Source organism: Anopheles arabiensis, chromosome 3 (assembly GCF_016920715.1).
Source record: "Anopheles arabiensis isolate DONGOLA chromosome 3, AaraD3, whole genome shotgun sequence".
Taxonomy (NCBI): domain Eukaryota; kingdom Metazoa; phylum Arthropoda; class Insecta; order Diptera; family Culicidae; genus Anopheles; species Anopheles arabiensis.
The window spans coordinates 64,389,947-64,415,918 of NC_053518.1; the positions used below are offsets into that span (position 1 = coordinate 64,389,947).

Sequence of the window (25,972 nt, forward strand, 5' to 3'; positions counted from 1 at the left end):
AAGTTAACGATCGCATCGCTTCTAACCACTATCTATCTGTCCATCCACAGTGGCCTTGAAACGTTGCAAGAAAATCGTCGTCACTCGATTTTCCTGCAGACTGTCAACCTGGGTGAGATGGTTATGTGTCTGGAGGATCTGATCAACTACTTCGCTCAGCCCGAGGACGACATGGAACATGAGGAGAAGCAGAACCGCCTGCGTGCGCTGCGCAATCGGCAGGATCTGTTCCAGGAGGAGGGCGTACTGAATCTGATCCTCGAAGCGATCGACAAGATCAACGTCATCTCGTCGCAGGGCTTTTTGGCGTCGTTCCTGGCGAGCGACGAAAGCGGACAGAGCTGGGACATGATCTCCGGCTATCTGTATCAGCTGCTTGCCGCCATCATCAAGGGAAACCACACGAACTGTGCCCAATTTGCCAACTCTAACCGGTTGAACTGGTTGTTCTCGCGACTTGGTTCGCAGGCATCGAGCGAAGGTTCCGGCATGCTGGATGTGTTGCACTGTGTGCTGATTGACTCGCCCGAAGCGCTGAACATGATGCGCGACGAGCACATCAAGGTGATCATTTCGCTGCTGGAGAAGCACGGCCGTGACCCGAAGGTACTGGACGTGCTGTGCTCGCTGTGCGTTGGTAACGGCGTTGCGGTGCGCTCGTCGCAGAACAACATCTGCGACTTTCTGCTGCCGGGAAAGAATCTGCTCCTGCAGACCGGCCTCGTCGACCATGTGGCCAGCATTCGGCCGAACATTTTTGTGGGGCGCGTGGAAGGATCCGCCATCTACCAGAAGTGGTACTTCGAGGTGACGATGGATCACATCGAGCAGATGACGCACATGACGCCGCATCTGCGCATCGGTTGGGCTAATACGGCTGGGTACGTGCCGTACCCGGGCGGTGGTGAAAAATGGGGCGGCAACGGTGTCGGTGATGATCTGTTCTCGTACGGGTTTGACGGTGTGTACTTCTGGTCCGCTGGACGACGCACCTGCGTAGTGCCGAGGGAAGTAACGGAACCTTTTATCAAGAAAGGGGACGTGATTGGCTGTACGCTCGATTTGAGTGTACCGGTGATTCGGTTTACCTTTAACGGCGAACCGGTGCAGGGTTGCTTCACCGACTTCAATCTGGACGGTATGTTCTTCCCCGTGATGAGCTGCTCGTCCAAGCTAAGCTGTCGCTTCCTGTTTGGCGGTGACAATGGACGGCTGAAGTTTAATCCACCACCCGGCTTTTCGCCGCTAGTTCAGTGCCTTATGCCACACCAAAACCTTAGCCTGGATCCGTGCTTTTACTTCGGTAATCTGAACAAGAACGTGCTCGCCGGCCCATGGTTGGTGGAGGACGATTCGGCGTTCGTGCCGAAACCGGTCGATACCTCGATCGTCACATTGCCATCGTCGGTGGAAACGATCAAGGACAAGCTGGCGGAAAACATCCACGAAATGTGGGCACTGAACAAGATCGAAGCCGGCTGGACGTGGGGTGAACGGAGAGACGATGTGTACCGCATCCATCCATGTCTTACGTCGTTCGAGAAGCTGCCAGCGGCGGAAAAGCGCTACGACTGTCAGCTCGCCGTTCAGACGCTCAAAACCATCCTGGCGCTGGGATACTATATATCGATGGACAAGCCACCGGCACGCATTCGTCCCATTCGCCTGCCAAACGATCCGTACATGCAAGGCAACGGATACAAACCGGCACCGCTCGATCTGAGTGCCGCCGTGCTGACGCCCAAGATGGAGGAGCTGGTCGATCAGCTGGCCGAAAACACGCACAACCTGTGGGCGAAGGAGCGTATCCAGCAGGGATGGACGTACGGATTGAACGAGGACTCGGAGAATCTGCGCAGCCCGCATCTCGTACCGTACTCGAAGGTGGACGAAGCGATCAAGAAGGCGAACCGCGATACCGCTTCCGAAACGGTGCGCACCCTGCTAATCTACGGATACAATCTAGATCCGCCAACCGGTGAAGCGAACGAAGCGCTGGCAGCGGAAGCGTTGCGCCAGAAGTTTGCCGCCTACCGTACGTACCGTGTCGAGCGAACGTATGCGGTCACCTCTGGCAAGTGGTACTTTGAGTTCGAGGTGCTTACTGCCGGTCCGATGAGGGTAAGAGAAAACTGGCATGGACGTGATTGAAACATTCTTTTATCACATATTTTTCCTTTTTTCCTCCAGGTTGGTTGGGCACGGGCTGACTGTAATCCCGGAACGATGTTGGGAAGTGACGATGCTTCGTGGGCATTCGATGGATACAATGTAAGTGGCTCTAGAGTAGACATTCCGTTCCACCCAACACAGAACACACACACACACACTTATCCCTTATCACGATGGTTGAGGTAGTGGCCTACGCCCCTCACGCTTTATAAACCTCGTACAGGCTCGATATTTCCAATGGTTCACAGAATGTTAAAGCCCCATCACGTTGCACACATAAAACATACCTATCTTATATACTCCAAGTCCAAGTGATTTAGGCATCGGTCAGAGGTACAGTTCCAAAAGGGAAAGCCATGCATCGTACCATTACTAGCTGGTCTTCTTGTTACGTTACCATTTCTGATCACCTTTCTTTTCAATTGTCCAATCTTTCGTTCAATTGATGTCGCCCTTCTATTGACCCGGCGCACCGTCCCACATGATGCACCTTACACCTCTGTTCCTTGGTCCTTGGATACCCGTTGTTATTATGCGTCCGATCCCCTTTCCCGGGGGTGGGATGGAAACAGGCACGTAAGATGCATCTGCACACGGTCGAAGACTTTGGTAAACGCTATAAGATCGGAGACATCATCGGTTGCTTCATAAACGTCCACGAGAAGAGCATGAGTAAGCTAGAGCGCCGACGCGCACTGCAGATGGCGCGCGCTCGTGTGTGCGTTGTTTGCGTATTGTTGTTTTCTTTTATCTGATCGTTGTTCACTACTTTTATCTACTCGTTTCGCATATCTATCCTGCGGCCACACATCACACAGCTGTCAAAACCTATGTAAAGGATTTTCTTCTTCTGTTACGTGTACTAGCCTCAAGATTTTGCTACTCTTTGGAACCTCCGATACACACATCACTGTGCATTACTTGTTACTATTGCTATTGTGTATGTTAAATGTCCATTTGTTTACTATCAGTATCTGACGACAATGCTCTAATTAATTGCAACAATCATGTGTGTGTTCCACCTTCCACCTTTTTCATGTTTTTAATGATTTACCTTTTTCATTTTGCGTTGTACGTACAATTGGATCAACTGAATGTTACTTAAGCCTCATGGCCACACATCTTCGAATAGAGAAACCATGAAATTATTGTGAATATAAAGAGATTAAAATAAGACCAATAATATCTGATGATCTCCAAAAAATGCTGAAACAACACCATATTTAGAACCGTGAAAATTGTATACTGAATTATCTACTGTGTTAATATGTCTCGGAAACCTTCCCTGAACGTTACAAATTCTTCTTCTCCTTTCTGATTTTCTTTTTTCTCTTTCTCTCTCTCTCTCTCTTTCTCTTTCTCTCTTTCTATATTCTCTCATTCTATTGGTTTCCAAAACTATTAATCTTTTGTTCAACTGTGTTAACCCCTCTTTCCAAACGCATCCTCAACATATTCCACGCGGGTTACTCGTATAATGGTGGTATAAACTACACTCCACGCATAATGACCTTACGATACTCTGCAACACGTGGCACTGGCATCGGCTCTGGAATTTGAAATTATTGCATTTGGGGTTCATCTTTACCACCACCAACACCACATCCACCAACTCGATCCTACGTTTCGGCATCCTTTACTGACTAATGATTGCGTCCTTCATTCCATGTATATTGGCACTAATGCTTCGACATCGACCGCTACCATCCGACCGTCGAACCACCTGAAACCTAAATGATCCAAACCTAAAACCCCACTCAAACCAAAACTAAAAAAACACAAACGGTTCCGATTTCCTCTTCCGTTAAAATTAATCGAACCCCACCGGTCTCGATGACGGACATGGGGGAGGTGCGGTCTAATCTTGTTTTCGTCAAAAAAATAAATATAAACAAAAATCCCCTTCAAACGGCGTGTGTAACATCACACAACCACACAGGAAGAGAAAGTGTCCGGAGGTGCAACGGAGTCGTTCGGCAAACAGTGGGTACCAGGCGATATTGTCGGTGTATTTCTTGACTTAGTGGATCATACGATCAGTAAGGATCATATCTCAATTATAGAACGACAACTAATATCTAGCTTCTACTGTTTCTTTATAACAATTTTTTTATAAACTTTCAAAATCAAATCAGATTCAAAATTTTGGCTTTACTTTCGGCTTTGTTTTGCATCGGTATGACGTTTCGCTTTTATTCAAAACATGAACAGCAGTTTTCAATAATGTGCCAAATTATCGATCATTCACGTACATTAACAGTGGTATCAATATGTAAAAATAATCACCATTCGACAAAATCTAGATCATATAACAAACAACGCAGTCATTTATGCATAACATAGAGTATACATTAGATAATGAATGTGTACGATTGCAACTACTTTTAGCATTTTTCAAAACATCATTACATTTTTTTCATGAAGCAATCAAACATACAGTATTAATATCATGACTAAACATGCTCTCATTTCTCTTAAATGCATTTGTTTTTAACCAGCCTACATCATAAACAAATACCTCATCTTTACTAACTTTTATCATTTATGCATTAATCAGTTCAATCTTGTTTTATGGCACTTGTCCTAACTAACAGTTTAAGGAGATGTCTGCATTCATTATTTTTGAAAAATTAAACACTGAAAAAAAACAACAATCTTACTATCGTCCAATACCAGTAAACCCGTTTTTGCTTCACACAGTACGATACTAGGCGACTAACGGCATGAAACTATTTCTCACAATGGCATGTAGCTAACACGCATGAAACTAGACGCAACAACTAATGCTACCAAACAAACTCCGCGCTTCATAATAGATAGTGCTTTAGGAGTGTTTAATATTTTGACTTTGCTTGTATATACTACATACTTTTCCCTTGGCAATCTATCTGTCTAACGTACTGCGCCTGCCTTATTTGGTGGTTTTTCGATAATTAAACGCTGCTCTACCTTGCACTAGGTTTCTCGCTAAACGGTGAACTGCTGATGGATGCTCTCGGTGGTGAAACTACCTTTGCTGATGTCAACGCACCGGACGGTGTTGGCTTTGTGCCAGCCTGTACTATTGGTGTATGTAGTATCTTTTTGTGATCATATTATCATTCGCATTTATTGACGAATACTTTTCTCACCTGCTAACAGATCGGTCAGAAAGCGCGTGTTGTTTACGGTCAGGATGTAGACTCTCTCAAGTGGTTTACAACCTGTGGTTTGCAGGAAGGTTACGAACCATTCTGCGTGTAAGTATTAAACTGCAGAAATTTTAATGACAGAGATTAATCTATATTCGATGTTATATGTTTGATGTTACAGCAACATGAAGCGTCCCGTTACCCATTGGTACACGAAGGATCAACCAATCTTCGAGAATACGGACGAGATTCCGGAGTGCAAGATTGACGTGACGCGTATCCCGGGCGGTGCCGATACGCCACCCTGCATGAAGATCTCGCACAACACGTTCGAGACGATGGAGAAGGCCAACTGGGAATTTTTGCGTTTGTCACTCCCCGTAACATGCGCCAATACCTTCATTACGTAAGAGATCAATGTCACAGACAATCAGTGATACAATCATTTTTACGATCCAACTTTCCTCTTGCACAGTGAACAGGAGAAGATGCGCCGCTGGGAAGAGATACGCATCCGTCAGCATCGTCTAATGACGGAGGTTGATCATTCGGCTCCGGCACACTTCGACCATATCATGCGCAGTGGCTTCACCATGAACGATATCAAGGGTCTGCATCGTAACTATTCGGAAGATGCGGCCGAAGCCGACGAGATGATGCGCAACGGGCCAAGACGCCCGTCGAGACACCAGGGACGCGGTGGACTTAGCCCACCGGGCATTGAAATCAATGGTGAGGCTACGAGCGACGGCGAGCTTAACGCGTACTCGGACAACGAGCTGGAGGGTGGTGACGATCGCAAAAAGCGTGGCCGCAGTCCGTTCCGACTGTTTGGCAAGAAGCGGGACCAGAGCAAGGACAAGCTGAAGGATCGTCGCACACCGGAGCCGGAACCACGCAAGAGCAATCTGAAGGTTACTCAGCGCGGTCAGGCTACGCGCATGTCGAACAGCGATCTGCGTGCCCAAGCACCGTTGACGCCGGAGCGAAAGGGTATGGGAAGTCCGCAGGTGGAATCTTTCGGCAACGAAGTTTACGATGCTGATTGTCTGCGCTTAATCAATGAGTACTTCTACGGGGTGCGCATTTTCCCCGGCCAAGATCCGACCCACGTGTATGTTGGTTGGGTGACGACGCAGTACCACGTGCATAGCAAGGAGTTCAGCCAGAACAAGGTGCGCCACGCAGCGATCTACGTCGAGGACGAGAATGAGAAAACCATTGAGATGTAAGTGTGCTGGACAAATCGAATGGTTCTCGAGGTATCTGCAAAGAGTCTATTTCTTCACTTATCACTATTTCCAGCGTTAATCGTCAATCGTGCTATATGGTGCGCGCGGATGAACTGTTCAACGAAGTTACCCAAGATTCGTCTGGTAAGGGCGCATCGCAGGGCATGTTTGTTGGATGTTTCGTCGATACCGCTACCGGCACGATCCGGTTTACGTGCGAGGGCAAGGAAACGTCCCACGTGTTCCTGATGGAGCCGGATACCAAGCTGTTCCCGGCCATCTTCGTTGAGGCGACGAGCAAGGAAATTCTTCAGATTGAGCTCGGTCGCACACCGACGACGCTGCCTCTGTCGGCTGCCGTACTGCCAACCAGCGACAAGCATATCAACCCACAGTTCCCACCGAGACTGAAGGTCCAATGTTTGAAGCCCCACCAGTGGGCACGCGTGCCGAATACTGCTTTGCAGGTGCACGCCCTGAAGCTGTCGGACATCCGCGGTTGGTCGATGTTGTGCGAGGACCCAGTGTCGATGCTGGCACTGCACATCCCCGAGGAGGATCGTTGTATCGATATTCTCGAGTTGATCGAAATCGATCGTCTGTTGCAGTTCCATGCACATACGCTGACGCTTTATTCGGCACTGTGCTATCAGTCGAACTATCGTGCCGCACATGCACTTTGCTCGCACGTCGATCAGAAGCAGCTGTTGTACGCGATCCAGTCGGAGTACATGAGTGGTCCGCTGCGTCTTGGATTCTATGATTTATTGATTTCACTGCATCTAGAATCGCATGCCACTACAATGTATGTTGAAGTGTTTTATATGCAAATATGGTATCTATCGTACTCTAACGACTATTCTTTTCCAGGGAGGTTTGTAAGAATGAGTACATCATTCCGCTAGGCTCCGAACTGCGCGAGCTATACATTGATCCAGAAATGTGCCACTCGCTCCGTTCACTGCAAACGCTTTCCGTTCGACCGGAAATGAACATGACCGAAATAGCGTAAGTAGTTCAACCCCTGTGTGATGGGCCACTAATCCACTTCGATAACCCACTTACTAAACCCCACGTGTTTCGTTCTCATTCGGAGAACTCCCTGAATAGGAAGGCACGCTTCTAGCACCGCTATTCATGGACTTCTTGCACATTAATTCAACTTCTAACCTTTCTAACCTCACTGTGTCACGTTTCGAGCAGAACGAGGTGGCTGAGACGGTGCCGACATGTCACTGCTCTCCACCGAGTTAAGCTTCGTCTTCGTGTCGTTCATCAACCTTTTCCGTGTACCTCTCTTCCTACAACATCTGCATGCCATTATTCTTCCTTCCCCAGACCCACACCCTCACAATCGAATATGCCGACAATAGTAGCACCAGATTCTTCCAGTGAACCCATACCGGCAATTGACTCGTTATATTCGCCAAGATTCCCACTCGAAGTGGTGAGGGAGTTCGTGATGAGCGCACTGCAGGAAGCAGTACAGATCAATCAGGTACACAACCGCGATCCCATCGGTGGGTCTAACGAGAACCTTTTCCTGTAAGTATGCCCCGTTCTGAGGTTTGCTAGCAGCTTCTGACGATATAAATTCACATTGTAGGCCCTTGATCAAGCTGATCGATCGTTTGCTGTTGGTCGGTGTTATCACTAACGAAGATGTAGAGAAGCTACTGATCATGATTGATCCAGAGACGTGGGATCCATCTTTCGAAAAGGAAGGTAGGGACGAACACCGTAAGGGATTGTTGACGATGAAGATGGCTGAAGGTGCCAAGCTGCAGATGTGCTACCTGCTGCACCATCTGTACGATGTGCAGCTGAGACATCGCGTGGAGAGCATTATTGCATTCGCGCACAACTATGTCGGAGATTTGCAGCAGGATCAGTTGCGCAGGTAAGCTACCTAGTGTTTAGACTCTAAAATTATAATGCAACATTATTAGTACTACAAATGTATTCATCAATACCACCCATTAGATACATCGAGATCAAACAATCTGATCTGCCGAGTGCCGTCGCTGCCAAGAAGACGCGAGAGTTCCGCTGTCCACCGCGCGAGCAGATGAACGCCATCCTTGGATACAAGAATCTCGAGGAAGATGATCTTGAGAATGCGTCTTGCGGTCCCGAGCTTCGCAACCGTTTGATCGAGTTCCACGAGAAGCTAATGGGCAAGGTGTCTCTTAATGCTTTGCAAGAGCCAGAGGAGCCCGAGGCGGACAAGCTGGAAGAGGGTCGACCAGGAGCTCTGAAGAAGTTGTACAATTTCATCAACGCTGTGAAAGAGCTGGAAGAAGATCCCAAGGAACCGGTCGAAGAGGAAAAGAAAACGCCCGAGGAAGTGTTCCGCAAGGTGCTGATCAAGCAGCTCGTATCCTGGGCCGAAGAGTCTCAGATTGAGAATCCCAAGCTTGTGCGTGAGATGTTTGGGCTGCTTGTACGCCAGTACGACACCATCGGTGAGCTAATCAAGGCTCTGAACAAGACCTACGTCATCAACTCCAAAACGAAGGGTGATGTAGCGAACATGTGGATTGGGCTGAGTCAAATTCGTGCCTTGCTCCCGGTACAGATGAGCCAGGAGGAGGAAGAGCTGATGCGCAAGCGTCTGTGGAAGCTTGTCAACAACCATACTTTCTTCCAGCATCCCGATTTGATTCGCATTCTGCGCGTTCACGAGAACGTGATGGCGGTCATGATGAACACGCTCGGACGCCGTGCCCAGGCACAGAGCGATGCACCAGTGCAGACGGCCGATGGAGAAGAGTCGGCACCGAAGGAGAAGGACACGTCCCACCAGATGGTGGTAGCTTGCTGTCGCTTTTTGTGCTACTTCTGTCGTACTGGTCGTATGAATCAGAAGGCTATGTTCGATCATTTCGATTTCTTGTTGGAAAATTCCAACATTCTCCTATCGCGACCAAGTCTGCGCGGATCGACGCCATTGGATGTGGCGTACTCGAGTTTGATGGAGAACACGGAGTTGGCATTGGCACTGCGTGAGCACTACTTGGAGAAGATTGCCATTTACCTGTCTCGTTGTGGGTTGCAGAGTAATTCCGAGCTGATCGAGCGCGGCTACCCCGATCTCGGCTGGGATCCGGTGGAAGGCGAACGTTATCTCGATTTCCTGCGCTTCTGCGTGTGGGTTAACGGGGAAAGTGTAGAGGAGAATGCCAATCTTGTTATTCGTTTGCTCATTCGTCGTCCCGAGTGTCTTGGCCCGGCTTTGCGTGGTGAAGGTGAGGGTTTGCTGAAGGCCATTGTTGACGCCAACAAAATGTCCGAACGTATCTCGGAGCGCAGAAAGATGCAGGACGAAGCGGAAGGTACCATTACTGGGCTGAACTTCTCGCATCCACTCCCCGAGGGTGACGATGATGAGGATTATATCGACACTGGAGCTGCCATCCTGTGCTTCTACTGTACGCTGGTCGATCTGTTGGGACGCTGTGCTCCGGATGCGGCCGTCATCGAGCAGGGCAAGAATGAGTCTCTGCGTGCGCGTGCTATTTTACGTTCACTGGTACCGCTGGAAGATTTGCAGGGAGTTTTGAGTTTGAAGTTTACGCTGACCAATCCAGCACTGGGTGAAGATAGGCCCAAGTCGGACATGCCGTCTGGATTGGTGCCTGGCCACAAGCAGAGCATCGTACTGTTCCTGGAGCGTGTTTACGGAATTGAAACGCAGGAGCTGTTCTACCGCTTGCTGGAAGACGCTTTCCTGCCCGATCTCCGTGCGGCAACCATGTTGGACCGTAGCGATGGGTCGGAAAGTGATATGGCTCTGTCGATGAATCGGTACATTGGCAATTCGATCCTTCCACTGCTGATCAAACACTCTAAGTTCTACAACGAAGCCGAAAACTATGCCAGCTTGCTCGATGCCACACTGCACACGGTCTATCGCATGTCGAAGAACCGTATGCTAACCAAGGGACAGCGTGAAGCCGTGTCTGATTTCCTGGTCGCACTGACGTCGGCCATGCATCCGGCTATGTTATTGAAGCTGCTCCGCAAGCTTACTATCGACGTTTCCAAGCTGTCTGAATATACGACCGTTGCGCTGCGCCTCTTAACCCTGCACTACGAACGCTGTGCCAAGTACTACGGCACTACCGGTGGTGGTCAAGCCTCCCAGTTCGGTGCATCGTCGGATGAGGAGAAGCGTCTTACGATGTTGCTATTCTCCAACATTTTCGATTCGCTCAGCAACATGGACTACGATCCGGAGCTGTTCGGTAAGGCGCTGCCGTGCTTGATTGCAATCGGTTGCGCACTGCCACCGGACTACAGCTTGTCCAAGAACTCGGATGACGATCTGTACGGTAAGCCGACGGGTGGTGGTCCCGATCAGCCGCACTACAATCCGCAGCCGATCGATACGACGGCGGTTCAGCTTACGAACGATCTGAACCAGATTGTGCAGAAGTTCAGCGAGCATTATCATGACGCTTGGGCTAGCCGTAAGCTCGAGAACGGATGGACGTACGGTGACCAATGGTCAGATGCAAACAAGACTCATCCACGTTTGAAGCCGTACAACACCCTCAGTGAATACGTAAGTACATGCAAGACGAGTTTCTTGAGGAATTAGTTCGCAACTTACTACATTTTCACTATTTTAGGAGCGTGAACGCTATCGCGAACCAGTACGAGAAAGCTTGAAGGCACTGCTGGCGTTGCACTGGAGAATCGAACACTCGGAGGGTGATGTGCCACTGTCGAACCGTGGTTCGATGCGTCGCCAATCGAAGCCTAATCTGGTAAGTTAGCGATTAGTAAGCTTTGTTTAATTTCCGTTTTATTGTTCCAGAGCACCTCATAATTCCCAGAGCACTCGTCTTTGCTTTAAACAGTCGGATTTCACGTTTTTTGCCGACATTAACTCTATCTTTGGAAAACTTCACCCATCAAAATTCCCAGCCTAAATTTCTAATGTTTACCTTTTTTTAATGTCCCTATCCAAAAAAACAATCTACAAAAACTGCATCAAATCATGTCACCCCTTCTCAAAATTGCACCATCAATATCGTCACCACTACCGATCACCAACTGTGTGCGTTATCACCTTCTACCACAACACCACAACGATGTCCATGGGTGTCTCAACCTCTCCCGTTACCCGTAAATCATCGATTTTGCGCGTGTGTTTGTTACTTGCTCCATATGTGATGTACCGTGTGTGGTTGCCCCCAAAATGCTTGGTGTTTGTTGGGAACAAATTTAACTCACCCAGGAATTACAGGGCGACACTGGTTCTCCGTTCAACTACAATCCGCACCCGGTCGACATGACCAATCTGACGTTGAGCAGAGAGATGCAGAATATGGCCGAACGTTTGGCGGAGAATTCGCACGACATATGGGCCAAGAAGAAGAACGAAGAGCTGGACCAGTGTGGTGGAGCTATCCACGCCCAGCTGGTACCGTACGATCTGCTTACCGACAAGGAGAAGCGCAAGGATCGCGAGCGTTCACAAGAGTTCCTGAAGTATCTGCAGTACCAGGGACTCAAACTGCACAAGTAAGGCTTTTCTGGAAGGGAATAATTTTGCAGCAAAATCTTATAAATGCAACTTGTTCATTGCAGACCATCGCGTGGACAAACTGAGGAGCCGGGCATGAGCACGGCTGCGATCGAGCTGCGCTTTGCCTACTCACTGCTGGAGAAGCTGATCTCCTATAGCGATCGTGCTACTATCAACATGAAGCTGCTGAAACCATCGTCTACTTTCAGCCGTCGCTCGTCCTTCAAGACCTGCTCACGCGACATCAAGTTCTTCTCCAAGGTGGTACTGCCGCTGATGGAGAAATATTTCTCCAGCAATCGTAATTACTTCATTGCGATCGCTACCGCCACCAACAACGTTGGTGCGGCTTCACTGAAGGAGAAGGAAATGGTGGCTGGACTGTTCTGTAAGCTTGCCAGCTTGTTGCGTCATCGGTTGGCAGCATTCGGTGCGGACGTTCGCATCACCGTGCGCTGTCTGCAGGTTCTAGTGAAGAGTATCGATGCCAAATCGTTGGTGAAGAACTGTCCCGAGTTTATTCGTACGTCGATGTTGACGTTCTTCAACAACACGGCGGACGATTTGGGCCAAACGATCGTCAACCTGACGGATGGCAAATATGATCGTCTGCGTGGAACGCATCTGAAAACGTCCACTTCGTTGGCGTACGTCAATCAGGTGATCTTGCCAGTGTTGACTTCACTGTTTGATCATTTGGCAGCGTGCGACTATGGAAGTGATTTGTTGTGTAAGTTCTATTCCATACAGTGACACTAATAGATCGACCACACTTAACTTATATATCTTTATCTTCCTTTTAGTGGACGAAATTCAGGTCGCATCGTACAAGATCCTGTCTGCTCTCTACACACTCGGCACCGACACGTCTTTGACGCGCGATCGTAAATATCTTAAGACCGAGCTGGAACGTCACAAGCCTGCCCTTGGATCTTGTCTCGGTGCGTTCAGTTCCTGCTTCCCGGTGGCTTTCCTTGAGCCGCATGCTAACAAGCACAACCCGTTCTCGCTACTGAACCGTATTGCCGATACCTCACTCGAGGCGCAAGACATCATGAGCAAGATGGAATGCTGCATGCCAACGCTCGAGTCGATCCTGTCCGAGGTCGACCAGTTTGTCGAGTCGGAAAAGACGTACCAGGAGGCACAGCACATCATTGATGTCATTCTGCCGCTGCTCTGTTCCTATTTGCCGTTCTGGTGGAACCAGGGCCCAGACAACGTTAGCCCGCAGTCGGGCAATCACGTCACGATGGTTACGGCCGATCACATGAACCATCTGCTGAAGAACGTACTCAAGATGATTCGCAAGAACATTGCCAACGAGAACGCGCCCTGGATGACGCGTATCGCCACGTACACGCAGCAGATCATTATCAACAGCTCGGAGGAGCTGCTCAAGGATGTCTTCCTACCGTTAGCCGAGCGGGTCAAGAAACGTTGCGACAGCATGTTCCACAAGGAGGAAAGCTTGCGTGGTTTCCTCAAGGTAAGTGTTGAAGCATACGAGATTCCTCCGGGTCTTGGCTTACATGTGTTTTTCCAATCTTTTCTCTTCTGTAGTCTTCCACCGATGATACCTCCCAGATTGAAGCCCAAATCCAGGAGGACTGGCAACTGCTGGTCCGCGATATCTACTCGTTCTATCCCCTGCTGATCAAGTACGTCGATCTGCAGCGTAACCATTGGCTCAAGGATAACGTTGCCGAGGCGGAGGAGCTCTACAACTATGTGGCGGAGATCTTTAACGTTTGGTCGAAGAGCCAGTATTTCCTGAAGGAAGAGCAGAACTTCATCTCGGCGAACGAGATTGACAATATGACATTGATCATGCCTACGGCAACGCGCCGCTCAGCTGCCGTCTCGGGTGATATGCCCGCGTCCGGCGGTAAGGTGAAGAAGAAGAAGCGCAGCCGCGATAAGAAGCGTGACAAGGATAAGGAAATTCAGTCCAGCTTGATGGTGGCCTGTCTGAAGCGTCTGCTGCCGGTTGGTTTGAATCTGTTCGCCGGTAAGGAACAAGAGCTGGTGCAGCACTGCAAGGATCGCTATCTAAAGGTAGGTTGAAGTGTGTCTCGACTAAATGGCAACAGTTTCCTAACCGTTCGGTGGAACAATTTGCAGAAAATGCCCGAGTACGAGGTGATTGAGTTTGCGCGCACGCAACTCACCCTGCCCGACAAGCTCGATCCAGCGGACGAGATGTCCTGGCAGCACTATCTCTACTCGAAGCTCGGCAAAAAGGAGCAGATTGTGCAGGACACACTGGAAAAGTCGGACAAGAAGCCGGAAAACAAGATCGAAGACACGGTCGAGCGCATCGTCGCCATGGCTAAGGTTCTTTATGGACTTCACATGGTAAGTGTTCGGATTACACAATACCCGTGGCCCAGTACTTCGTCATACCGACAACACACAAGAAAACCCTATCCACCATCACCTTCCTCCACCGATCACATCAAATCCCTTTATGTGTTTTAATACCCTCTTAAACTTCGACCTAAACGAACATTACCGATCAGTTCATCTCACCACTCCGTCTGCACCAACTGGACGTTAAATGACTTTTCTTAATGAAATCGTCATTCTACCAATATTAAAAACCCATGTGACTATAACGTGTATTTCTCTTCTTTAAATTACAAATACAATCAACAACTGTCTTTCGCTATGATCTAGATCGACCATCCACAACAACAAAGCAAAAATGTTTACAGAAGTTGCGTCTCGATACAGAGAAAACGAGCGGTCATTGCCTGTTTCAGACAAGTTTCCTTACATTCACTGCCAAGGTTTTATAATTTTCTTATACTTTATATCTACCTTGACCGGATTTTTTTTTTGTTATCTTCTTCTTGATTTCTTTTCCGGTGTTATTATTTCCTTTCTTTTGTGTACCAATTTACTCGTTTCTATGCATCATTTATTCGTTTTCTTTTATTTGTTTTTTTTTTGTTCGTTTTATTCCTTTTTTTCTTTCTTTTGTTCATGTTTTTTTCGTTCTTCAACTCACGTTTTGGATTGATTTTTGTTGTGCGTTGTGCATCTTACCACCTGTTGTTATTTATTTTTGTTATGCATTTCTGTTACACGTGTTTGATTTCGTGTTTCCTTTCCATGTTTCGTTTTCTTTTGTTTTCTCTTTTTGTTACAAATGCCAAAACTGTTTCTGTCAGTTGATTGTGTATATATTTGTACATTTTTGTTCATTTTATTTTGTGGATCTCACATAAAGCCAACCGAAACTGAGAAAAAAAACCCTACAAACAAACTTGCCATTGCCAAACACCAGCAACAACAGCTTAACGAATGCAATAGAATTTAGAACAAATTTTACCGAAAAACTTGAAGCCTTCAATTGCGTTCTTTTAAAACAATATCTTATTTGTGATGAAACTAACAACTCCTCCTCCCAAAACTACTCCCAATCAGGAACAACGATATTAGGAGAGGGAAACCACAATCAGTGCGTACCGCTGTAACAGACAAAACTTGCTAATACAGATGGATACTGCACACGCCTTAAGCAAAAATCAATTTAAAACATATTGGCATCATGAGTTTACATCCTTCCAATTCTACCATCTCTCGCACACATTGTTACAATCGAATTTCTTGCTAGTTCTTGGAATGGCTATTGATCCCATGGTTTCAAAGAAAGCAGCCACTATAACGTCACCTTCTTCCGAACTTTTGCTACTGCAAGCTCCTCTTTTCCTTGATCTGCTCTTTCGTCTCCTGTGTGTAGAATGATTTCCGATTTCCTTTTTGGCGAATGTTCTTTACTAGTCCTTTTGGCAAATTTTCTATTCACTTCTGCCCATGCAAAAACTAATTCAAAATTAATGAACTACCAAAATGATAACATTAGCTAAATACTGTGCTGTACATAAGAAAAGCTATTTATTTTAATGTATTCCAATGATAAGGAGCTCTTTTTATAAACTTTTACGCAAGCGAAATTATTCCCAGACATACCTCTTTTGAAGATTGTAACATCAATCGCTAATTCCAAACATGAAAGTAAACTTAGTTGCCCAATACTCAATTTATATAGTCTTCTATATAATTTATGTTAAATATCGCGATATAAATATTAGAGCATTTGATTCTCTTGATTTCATTTTTTAGTTAAGCTTACCTATTATCCTAATTTATAAGAAACAGTCTGAAACATGAAATCACTTGAAAGTTAATTGAATGGTTTTAAAACCTTGAATGATAAATAAAATAAATACTCCTCAACATTCTGTATGACTAACATACCAACTCCATTTATCACATTTGTATCACTAACCGTAGCTACTGATCTTGGTTATGTTGTACTGTAGTAGTTAGTACATACTTCACCGGTTTTTCGCACCTCCAAGTTATATTTTTCACCCGTTATTACTCACCCACACACCCCTCACAAAACACTGTACTTACTATATTAAACAAATGAAACAAATGAAAACTACACTCAATCTCTATTCTGCAAAAGCACTCTGCAACGATTCCTTCCGTTCGATAAACAAAAAAAAAGAAACAACAACAGAGATGATAAAAGAGAATAATCACTAACCGCATACTAACTAAAACCTATATATATAGGCATGCCGACCTAGAGCTAAGGGTCTTAATTGGACACACGTTTTATCACAAGCACGACGCAAAATGGCTGTTGCATGTCTAAGAGCAAAACCAATGTATAGATTGAGCAGGTGACTGAGTCTTTCTTTTCTACCCTCTTATGTTTCCTTTTCCTTTTACTGTTTGGTGGTTTCCTGGAACCCCCTTTATTTTCGTTTACCAATTGTTGCTGTTGTTTGTTTTGTGCCAGTTTGTATCTTTTAAGTGCGCGAGTAGTGTTTTTTTCTCTCTGTTTTTGTTTGTTTTTCTTTCTTCTTCTTTCCATCATATTTTCTTTTCTTTTTTCCTTATTTATAGTTCCTCTTCGCCTTTCACATTCTGTATCTATCATTTGTCTGTTTCAGTGTGCAGTTTTTGTTGTGTTACTTTTGCACGGCTATTGTTTTACGTTCTACCTCCTTGCTTCATTGCTGCATTGCATTACCAAATGTGTTTGGTTCTTTGATTTGGGAAGTGAGGAAGTTTGTGATTTGATGCTTACCATGATTTTTTTGTTTTATGCATTTTGTTTTTTGGTATGCTCTATCTTATTATTTTCTATGATTTATATTTATTTTCTTTTATTTTTTGTTGCTCGTAGTTTTTCTTTTATAAAAAAAATATTATACTTGTGTAATTTGAAACTGATACACTATACCTTCTCTTTCTCTCTTTGTTAACAAAAATGAATAATGTTAATGCATTCCTGTAGACATCGTGCTTGCAACATTTTTGCCCGAAGCTACTCGGAACTGTGGCTGGAGGATGAAAATACGGGCCAAGAGGTCATGATTGAGGACCTCACGGTAAGTATCAACAATAAAAGGTGTTGACACCCAATGGGTAAATCAATAAACTATCTTTTTAAACCTCCTTCAACGACAGCAAACATTTGAGGATGCTGAAAAGAAGAAGAAGGATGAGGAAGAGGAGGAAGGCAAACCGGATCCACTTACGCAGCTCGTGACAACGTTCTGCCGTGGTGCGATGACTGAACGCAGTGGCGCTTTGCAGGAAGATCCTCTGTACATGTCCTACGCTAGCATCGTTGCACGATCCTGCGGTGAAGAGGAGGAGGAAGGTGGCGACGAAGAGGAAGGAGCAGGAGAGGACGAAGGAGGTGCTAGTATTCATGTGAGTATGATTGCTAAATCTAAAGATTGCGTGTGATCTTAAACTAACCCAAACATTGCCGCCTTTAACCAATGCTAACGCGTCATAGACTATGGAAAAGCTAATGGTAGGTCTTGTAGACCCTTACTAGTTCTTTGTAGATAAGCAAAACCAATGCGTCCCACTCTTCCTGATTAACCAATCATGTTTCACACCCCACAGGAACAAGAAATGGAAAAGCAGAAGCTCCTGTTCCACCAGGCACGTCTGGCCAACCGTGGCGTCGCGGAGATGGTGCTGCTGCACATTTCCGCCTCGAAGGGCGTCCCGTCCGAGATGGTGATGCGTACGCTCGAGCTCGGAATTGCCGTGCTGCGGGGTGGTAACATCGACATCCAGATGGGAATGTTGAACCATCTGAAGGAAAAGAAGGATGTCGGATTCTTTACCTCGATTGCCGGTTTGATGAACTCCTGCAGCGTGCTAGATTTAGATGCGTTCGAGCGTAACACCAAGGCGGAAGGTCTTGGCGTCGGTTCGGACGGCGCAGCCGGTGAGAAGAACATGCACGATGCCGAATTTACGTGCGCACTGTTCCGCTTCATTCAGCTGACCTGTGAGGGTCACAACCTCGACTGGCAGAACTATCTGCGTACGCAGGCCGGTAACACGACCACGGTTAACGTGGTCATCTGCACGGTCGATTATCTGCTGCGACTGCAGGAATCGATCATGGACTTTTACTGGCACTACTCCAGCAAGGAACTGATCGACCCGGCCGGCAAGGCGAACTTCTTCAAGGCAATCGGTGTCGCTAGCCAGGTCTTCAACACGCTCACTGAAGTCATCCAGGGTCCGTGTACGCAGAACCAGCAGGCGCTGGCCCACTCGCGTCTTTGGGATGCGGTCGGTGGTTTCCTCTTCCTGTTCTCCCACATGCAGGACAAACTGTCGAAACACTCTAGCCAGGTGGATCTGCTGAAGGAGCTGCTCAATCTGCAGAAGGACATGATCACCATGATGCTCTCCATGCTTGAGGGTAACGTGGTAAACGGTACGATCGGTAAGCAGATGGTGGACACGCTGGTCGAGTCGGCCTCTAACGTCGAGCTGATTCTGAAGTACTTCGACATGTTCCTGAAGCTGAAGGATCTGACCTCCACGCCAAGCTTCATGGAGATTGATAGCAACGGGGACGGTTGGATTATGCCGAAAGATTTCCGCGAAAAGATGGAACAGCAGAAGAGCTACACGCCGGAGGAGATCGACTTCCTGCTCGCTTGCTGCGAGACCAACCATGACGGAAAGATCGACTACATCGGTTTTGTCGATCGGTTCCACGAGCCGGCCAAGGAGATTGGTTTCAATCTGGCCGTCCTGCTGACGAACCTGTCCGAGCACATGCCGAACGAACCGCGGTTGGCCCGGTTCCTCGAGACGGCCGGTTCCGTGCTGAACTACTTCGAGTCGTTCTTGGGCCGTATCGAAATTATGGGCTCGTCCAAGCGCATCGAGCGCGTGTACTTCGAAATCAAGGAAGCGAACATCGAACAGTGGGAGAAGCCGCAGATCAAGGAATCGAAGCGTGCCTTCTTCTACTCGATCGTCACGGAAGGTGGCGATAAGGAGAAGCTGGAAGCGTTCGTCAACTTCTGCGAGGATGCCATCTTTGAAATGACGCACGCCTCCGGACTGATGGCGAGCGATGACGACGGTGGCACCGTGCGCCGTGATCAGGCGTTCACGTACATCAGCGAGGAGGAGGAGGAGCGTGCCGCCCGCGATCCGATCAAGCGCACCATCCAGGCCGTCAAGGACGGTCTGTCATACTCGATGTACATGATCAGCCCGTCCAACATCAAGCACCAGATTACCGTACTGCAGTCGAAATCATTCCCCGAGATTATAGTCGGATTCTTCAAGATGATCTTCTACGCGTTCTACTACTCTGGCTTTGGCGTGTCGGTTGTGATTAAGTACTTGGTGAACATCCTGATGTCGCTCATGCGCGGCCCGGCCCAGGAGGAGGAAGAACCGATCCCGGAGGCGGAACCATCCCTGCGTGCACTGCCACCACTACCGCTGGAGGAGCCGCCAGGTACGGTGCAGGCGTTCGGTTTGGACATCAGCAAGGAAGAGAATGGACAGTATCGCATGGCACCGCACGAGTCGCCCGCCCTCAGCCCGTCGTCCTCGATCGAGGAAACGGGTGAGTCCAGCCCCGAGGATGGAGCGGCCGAGCTGACGGGCGAAGGTGTACCACCGGGCGAACAGATGACGCTTGTTGATCTGCTCGGCGGTGAAGCCGCCAAGCGTGCCGCCCAGGAACGCACGGAAGCGCAAAAGGCACAGGAAGCTACACTCGCCAGCATTGAGGCGGAGTCGAAGAAGGCTTCAACCGAAACGAAGGAACCCGCGGCCGTCCACCAGATCGATTTCTCCAAGTACACGAAGAAGTGCGTCAGCTATCTGGCGCGTAACTTCTACAACCTGAAGTACGTGGCGCTGGTGCTGGCGTTCTGCATCAACTTTATGCTGCTGTTCTACAAGGTGACGACGCTCGGCGACGAGGAGGACGGTGAGGGTGGTTCGGGCGAAAGTTTGATGGGACTCGGATCGGGCCTGGGATCGGGACTTGGCATTTTGGAAACGGGCTCGGGCGGCGGTGAAGGTGGAAGCGGCGATGGCGAAGGCGAAGAGGAAGACCCACCGGAGAAGGTGCATGTAGATGAGGACTTCTTCTACATGGAGCACGTGCTGCGTATCGCTGCCATCCTGCACAGTCTGGTGTCGCTCTGCATGCTGATCGCTTACTACCATCTGAAGGTACCGCTGGCCATCTTCAAGCGCGAGAAGGAAATCGCTCGTCGGCTCGAGTTTGACGGACTGTTCATTGCCGAGCAGCCGGAGGACGACGACATCAAATCGCACTGGGACAAGCTGGTGATATCCGCCAAAACGTTCCCGGTTAACTACTGGGACAAGTTCGTAAAGAAGAAGGTCCGCCAGAAGTATAGCGAAACGTACGACTTCGACTCGATCTCGAACCTGCTCGGCATGGAAAAGACGGCGTTTGCGGCACAGGAAGCGAACGAGGGCGGTGGCTTCTTCCACTTCATTACGAACATCGACTGGCGCTACCAGATCTGGAAGGCGGGCGTGACGATCACGGACAACTCGTTCCTGTACTCGCTGTGGTACTTCTCGTTCTCGGTGATGGGCAACTTCAACCAGTTCTTCTTCGCCGCCCATCTGCTCGATGTGGCGGTCGGCTTCAAGACGCTGCGCACCATTCTGCAGTCGGTAACGCACAACGGCAAGCAGCTGGTGCTGACCGTAATGCTGCTCACGATCATCGTGTACATCTACACAGTCATCGCGTTTAACTTCTTCCGCAAGTTCTACGTACAGGAGGATGACGACGGAGAGGAGGGCGACCGCAAGTGTCACGATATGGCGACCTGCTTTGTGTTCCATCTGTACAAGGGTGTGCGGGCGGGTGGTGGTATCGGTGACGAGATAGGCGATCCGGACGGCGACGAGTACGAGGTGTACCGTATCCTGTTCGACATCACGTTCTTCTTCTTCGTCATCGTTATCCTGCTGGCCATCATCCAGGGTTTGATCATCGATGCGTTCGGTGAGCTTCGTGATCAGCTCGAATCGGTCAAGGAGGATATGGAGTCCAACTGCTTCATCTGTGGCATAGGCAAGGACTACTTTGATAAGGTACGTTTGCGTTTCGTTGATCGTAGGACCGATTTCCGAGGTTACAATGTAATTCCTATCACTACTACCCTTTCCAACACAGGTACCTCACGGGTTCGATACGCACGTCGCCCAGGAGCACAATCTCGCCAACTACATGTTCTTCCTGATGCATTTAATCAACAAACCGGACACGGAGTACACCGGTCAGGAGACGTACGTGTGGAACATGTATCAGCAGCGATGCTGGGACTTCTTCCCCGTCGGTGACTGCTTCAGAAAGCAGTACGAAGATGAGCTGGGTGGTGGCGGTAGCTAAAATCTGCTGCACGGGCCACCAGCGACGATCCCACTACCAACCACTGTCGATGTGACCTAACCTTTCTAAGTGGCGTGCGGTGACCAAACCACAAACCACAATAAAACACACACCCAACATAACCAAAGAACAACCGAACAATCATACAAAACAATAGGCAACACCTGCTGCTCTGATCGAACATATTCGGGCGGGTAGAAGTAGCTAGACAGCCGCACGAATGTGTACGGTAATTGTAAAGATTTGTATGTAGATTTTTGCTCCCTTTATCTAAGCCAACTTACATCTTCTACAGCCAGTGTTTTGTCCTACTAGCAAGAGTTACGATCTTATACGACCCGTTTTTTCTACCACTCCTCCTTTGTGTCCCTCTTGTAGTGATGGTGATTTGGAAGCAGAATTTAACGGTTCCTTTAGAAAAAAAGGTTCCCCCCTCGAAAGGCAATCACATTACAAAAACACAAAGCTTTTCATTACAATCGCACATCACACACCACACATTTGTTCCAAAATCCTTTGCATATCAAGATCGAGAGCTCTCTGCAGCCTATCTTCACACACCTCTCTTGGGTCGATTTTATTCACATTCACAACCAGGACGCTTTCTCCCATTTAGCCCGTTCTGGTTGTGCTCGATAGAATCAACACAACAAAAAGTGTCCAACAACAAAAAGACGTACACCACCATTAGGGATTTGGTATTGAATCGATCGATTTCGAAGAAATTATTTCAGAACCGCAAAGTAGCGCGTTCTTACTATTAGTGCACAGGTGGTTTGTGCGTAAGCGGCTCAGTTTTTGAGTGCAAAACCACGTGTCGTGATCTCCGGCTGCCCAAGCCACTCCGACACGACATTCGACAGTGAATCGAACGATACACCCGCCCCACTATGCCGGCCCCCATTAGTCCCTTATTGTTCGTTAGATTTGGTTTAGAATGTAATGATTTGATACCCACAAAAAAATATCTTCGTTCTTTCGTTGAGTTATTGAGCAACCCTATCATAGCGTAAAACACTTTTCGAACAGCACTTTTGTACCATTTTGCTAGTGAAACGCTAACGAAAGAGAAGACACAAGTTATAGTTTATAGTTTTTTTTTTTAATTGAACTGCTTTTTTTACGCACCAATGCCTATTCTGCCAATGCTGCCTTCATATTGATTTTGCTATTTACATGTTCAAACGATTGTTGTTATTACGATATGTTATGCTATGGTTCCGAGCTCGAACTATGCATCCCGCTGCTGGGGGTGTGGGACCTACTTAGGAGTTAGTTTTACTTGGTATGATTGAGCAAACACACGCTTAAAAATTTGAACCGAAACCGATCGACCGACCGGGGAGAAGGAAACAACGGAAAATACCAAACAAATCAATCGTACACACTGACAACTAGTAAATAGTAGTTATCTACATTTTAAATAAAACAAAAGAAAGATTCTAGTTAACTTATGAGAATTTTTAAGTAAATAAAATTCAATTATTGAAATCTATCGCACGGTTCTTGTTCGTGATGGACTATGATGAAAGAAATGAATAGATGAAACGATTTAATCAATAAGATGGAAGTAAGTAACAAGAAGATGATAATACTCACTCTGTCTCACCGTAGAAGTAGTAGAATTTGAATGTCTAATTCAGTCTTTGAAGAATCTTGGAAAAACAAAGCACTAAACAAATCATTTCATAACTCTTTTGCGATTCAACTCACCTACTCTATGCCCTGATGAAAGATTCGCTCTATGTTTTGACTAATGACTCACTTTTTTCGGATTCAATTCTGAGGCTATGCTCTGGGTATCGAAAAAGACATCAGACTCGAGCGAACGTATAGATTTATATGGCACTACACAGTCGAACATCTGATGACTAACTGACAAGAATGATGTCTTATTGGACAGCTTTGCCCTTTTCGGATTCAACTCTACTCTCTCTTTCTCTCTCTCTCTCTCTCTCTCTCTCTCTCTCTATCTCTCTCTCTCTCTCTTTCTGTATCCCAAAGAAGGACTCACTCTTTTTGAAATTTTACTCCCTAAACTAATGTGAATGAAATTAAAAATATAACCAAAAAAAATATAGTATTTAGTTAAGCGATTTATAAGCTTTTCCAAGGTTTTTTGTTTGCTTCCCGAAATTTTATTGGGCATTTCTATGGTTTTTGAATCAATTGTAGGGATTTCCAATCGGACGATTTCCATGAATCGTGGCAACGATCCAAAATTGTATGGGAAATGATGAATAATTTGAGAGACGAGCCCTAGAAATTACGGAAACCGTCCCCATAAATCGTAGAGAACCCTGTCTTCTTCTTCTTCTTCTTCTTCTTCTTCTTCTTCTTCTTCTTCTTCGATTTGGCGTAACGTCCTACGCGGACATACCGCCCTATACAAACTTTCGAGACTTTATTCATTACCACGCAGCCGGATAGTGCTGGATAGATGCTGGATTCAACTCTCTCACTTACTTTCGCTACCTACACATCTCTATGTTGATCACCATCACTATACAAATGAATCTAATTTTCTAAACTACACATCCCTGCCAAAAATTCCGAAATTCTGCAGGCGAGTATGTTTCTTCGACCATTGTGAAAGCAGAATCAGCTACTCAATCGGAATGAATACTGTATCGGAATAAATTTGAAAAGGGACAAATTTAGTAACCGTTCCATTACTAAGACAGATGAAAGTACAGTTCTTGGTGTGGAATAAAAAAGAGTTAGTTCCACGACCATTAAATTTTCTGGATCAGTTTTTAGTTTGATGTGGATTTGAGACAAATTCCAGCTTTAGTTCCCAGACTCCAGCGTTAGTAGTGGGTTCAGGATCAGTTCCAGGATTGTTATCGATTCAACATCAGTTCTAGATCCAGCATAAATCGAGGATCAGTTTCTAGACCAAAATGAGATCAGGATCATTTTAAGGATCGGGAATGGATTCAAAGTCTTCTTTTTAAGCGAAATCAACTAGCACCTTCAGCTAAATTCACAACACTTTCTGGATGATATCTAGCAAAGCACAATAGTGAAACAATTTTACTAAAAAAGAACCATCTGTTCTACACAAAGCTTTATTTGTATGTTAAGTCTTATCTACTACCATACACTAAAAACATGTACAGATTATTCTGCTGACTAAAACGACCAAGAGACCAGCTTGCTTTTGGATGCAGTATAATGCTTTTGTCCAAAAGCGTACGGAACTATAGCGTTCGTTCAGCTAGTTTTCCCTCCAATACTGAAGGCAGTGCTGCAAATGTAATGGAAAAGCAGATGAATAATCCTTTCCATTTCATCAAACCGAACTGCTATCACACTTACCTCTATTCCGCTTCCAACTCACCGTCCACATTATCATCGTCACAAATGTACGTTAACTGTACGTTCTCCTCATCCGAACCCTCCATCTCCTGGCCCTGCTCGCCCTCACCCGTACCATCGGTCACGTACGTGTCCGTCTCAAACTCCAGCGTACGGTTGGCGCTAATGCGCGGCTGGTTCACCACGATCGTATCACTCAGATGGCCCACCTCCTGCATGTGCGTGTACAGATGCGATTTGCGCATAAAACCGGCACCGCACGTGACACACTCGAACGGTTTCTTGTCACTGTGCACGTACCGGTGCGCATTGCGGTTGTCCTGACTGGTGAACGTCCGATGGCACACCTCGCAGGCGTACGGTTTGATGCCGGTATGGATTCGCTTATGCTTTTGAAAGTGTTCCGGATAGACGAAGGTCGCGTGGCAGAGATCACACTTGTACGGTCGCTCACCCGTGTGCATCGCCCTGATGTGGTAGGTGAGCAATCGGCGCCGTTTAAAGGCCGCATCACATCGATCGCACTTAAACCGTTTGTCATTCAAATGCGTCATCCGCCGGTGCGAGTGAAGATTTGACCGTTGCGCAAAGCTTGCATCGCACATATCGCACGCAAACGGTTTTTCACCTGCCGCAAAAAGAATACGCGATACGTTCAAAAGAATTAATATTATTTGCTTTACAAAATCGTCCTCGTTTCCCTTCAACCTTCCCTTCTTTATTACCTGTGTGAATACGCTCGTGGTCTAGCAGCTCCGCCTTGCGCGCAAACTTTTTACCACACTCCCGGCAAGCGAACGCCTTATCCGCACTGTGTATCACCATGTGC

At 47.1% G+C, this 25,972-nt stretch overlaps 2 protein-coding genes across 14 annotated transcripts in view; one reads left to right on the forward strand and one right to left on the reverse strand.

The window, feature by feature from the left end:
• The window catches only part of LOC120903061 (ryanodine receptor), a 41,841-nt gene extending 18,523 nt beyond the window's left edge, over positions 1–23,318 (forward strand). For 2 of the 13 annotated variants that reach the window (XM_040312266.1, XM_040312268.1), the window contains 23 exons: positions 51–2,121; positions 2,191–2,271; positions 4,112–4,211; positions 5,132–5,241; positions 5,314–5,411; positions 5,485–5,709; positions 5,779–6,531; positions 6,609–7,340; positions 7,406–7,543; positions 7,928–8,080; positions 8,142–8,435; positions 8,519–11,102; positions 11,170–11,307; positions 11,781–12,067; positions 12,134–12,801; positions 12,875–13,560; positions 13,635–14,129; positions 14,196–14,429; positions 14,751–14,863; positions 17,395–17,488; positions 17,568–17,816; positions 18,018–21,524; positions 21,607–23,318. In XM_040312266.1, the coding sequence (XP_040168200.1) occupies positions 51–2,121; positions 2,191–2,271; positions 4,112–4,211; positions 5,132–5,241; positions 5,314–5,411; positions 5,485–5,709; positions 5,779–6,531; positions 6,609–7,340; positions 7,406–7,543; positions 7,928–8,080; positions 8,142–8,435; positions 8,519–11,102; positions 11,170–11,307; positions 11,781–12,067; positions 12,134–12,801; positions 12,875–13,560; positions 13,635–14,129; positions 14,196–14,429; positions 14,751–14,863; positions 17,395–17,488; positions 17,568–17,816; positions 18,018–21,524; positions 21,607–21,822 (14,026 nt within the window). In that variant the 3' untranslated portion in view covers positions 21,823–23,318. Of the gene's footprint in view, positions 1–50; positions 2,122–2,190; positions 2,272–2,744; positions 2,845–4,111; positions 4,212–5,131; positions 5,242–5,313; positions 5,412–5,484; positions 5,710–5,778; positions 6,532–6,608; positions 7,341–7,405; positions 7,544–7,873; positions 8,081–8,141; positions 8,436–8,518; positions 11,103–11,169; positions 11,308–11,780; positions 12,068–12,133; positions 12,802–12,874; positions 13,561–13,634; positions 14,130–14,195; positions 14,430–14,750; positions 14,864–16,664; positions 16,775–17,394; positions 17,489–17,567; positions 17,817–18,017; positions 21,525–21,606 lie in introns of all 13 variants that reach the window. The other 11 variants (XM_040312267.1, XM_040312270.1, XM_040312258.1 and 8 more) reach the window with 9 other exon arrangements.
• A 1,827-nt stretch (positions 23,319–25,145) lies between these two features.
• Positions 25,146–25,968, reverse strand: LOC120901141 (zinc finger protein 253-like). The gene is made up of 2 exons (XM_040308850.1): positions 25,869–25,968; positions 25,146–25,771 (listed from the first exon to the last, which is right to left on the reverse strand). The coding sequence occupies exons 1-2, from the start codon at positions 25,966–25,968 to the stop codon at positions 25,146–25,148; spliced, it is 726 nt and encodes a 241-aa protein (XP_040164784.1).
• Between the last annotated feature and the right edge of the window lie 4 nt (positions 25,969–25,972).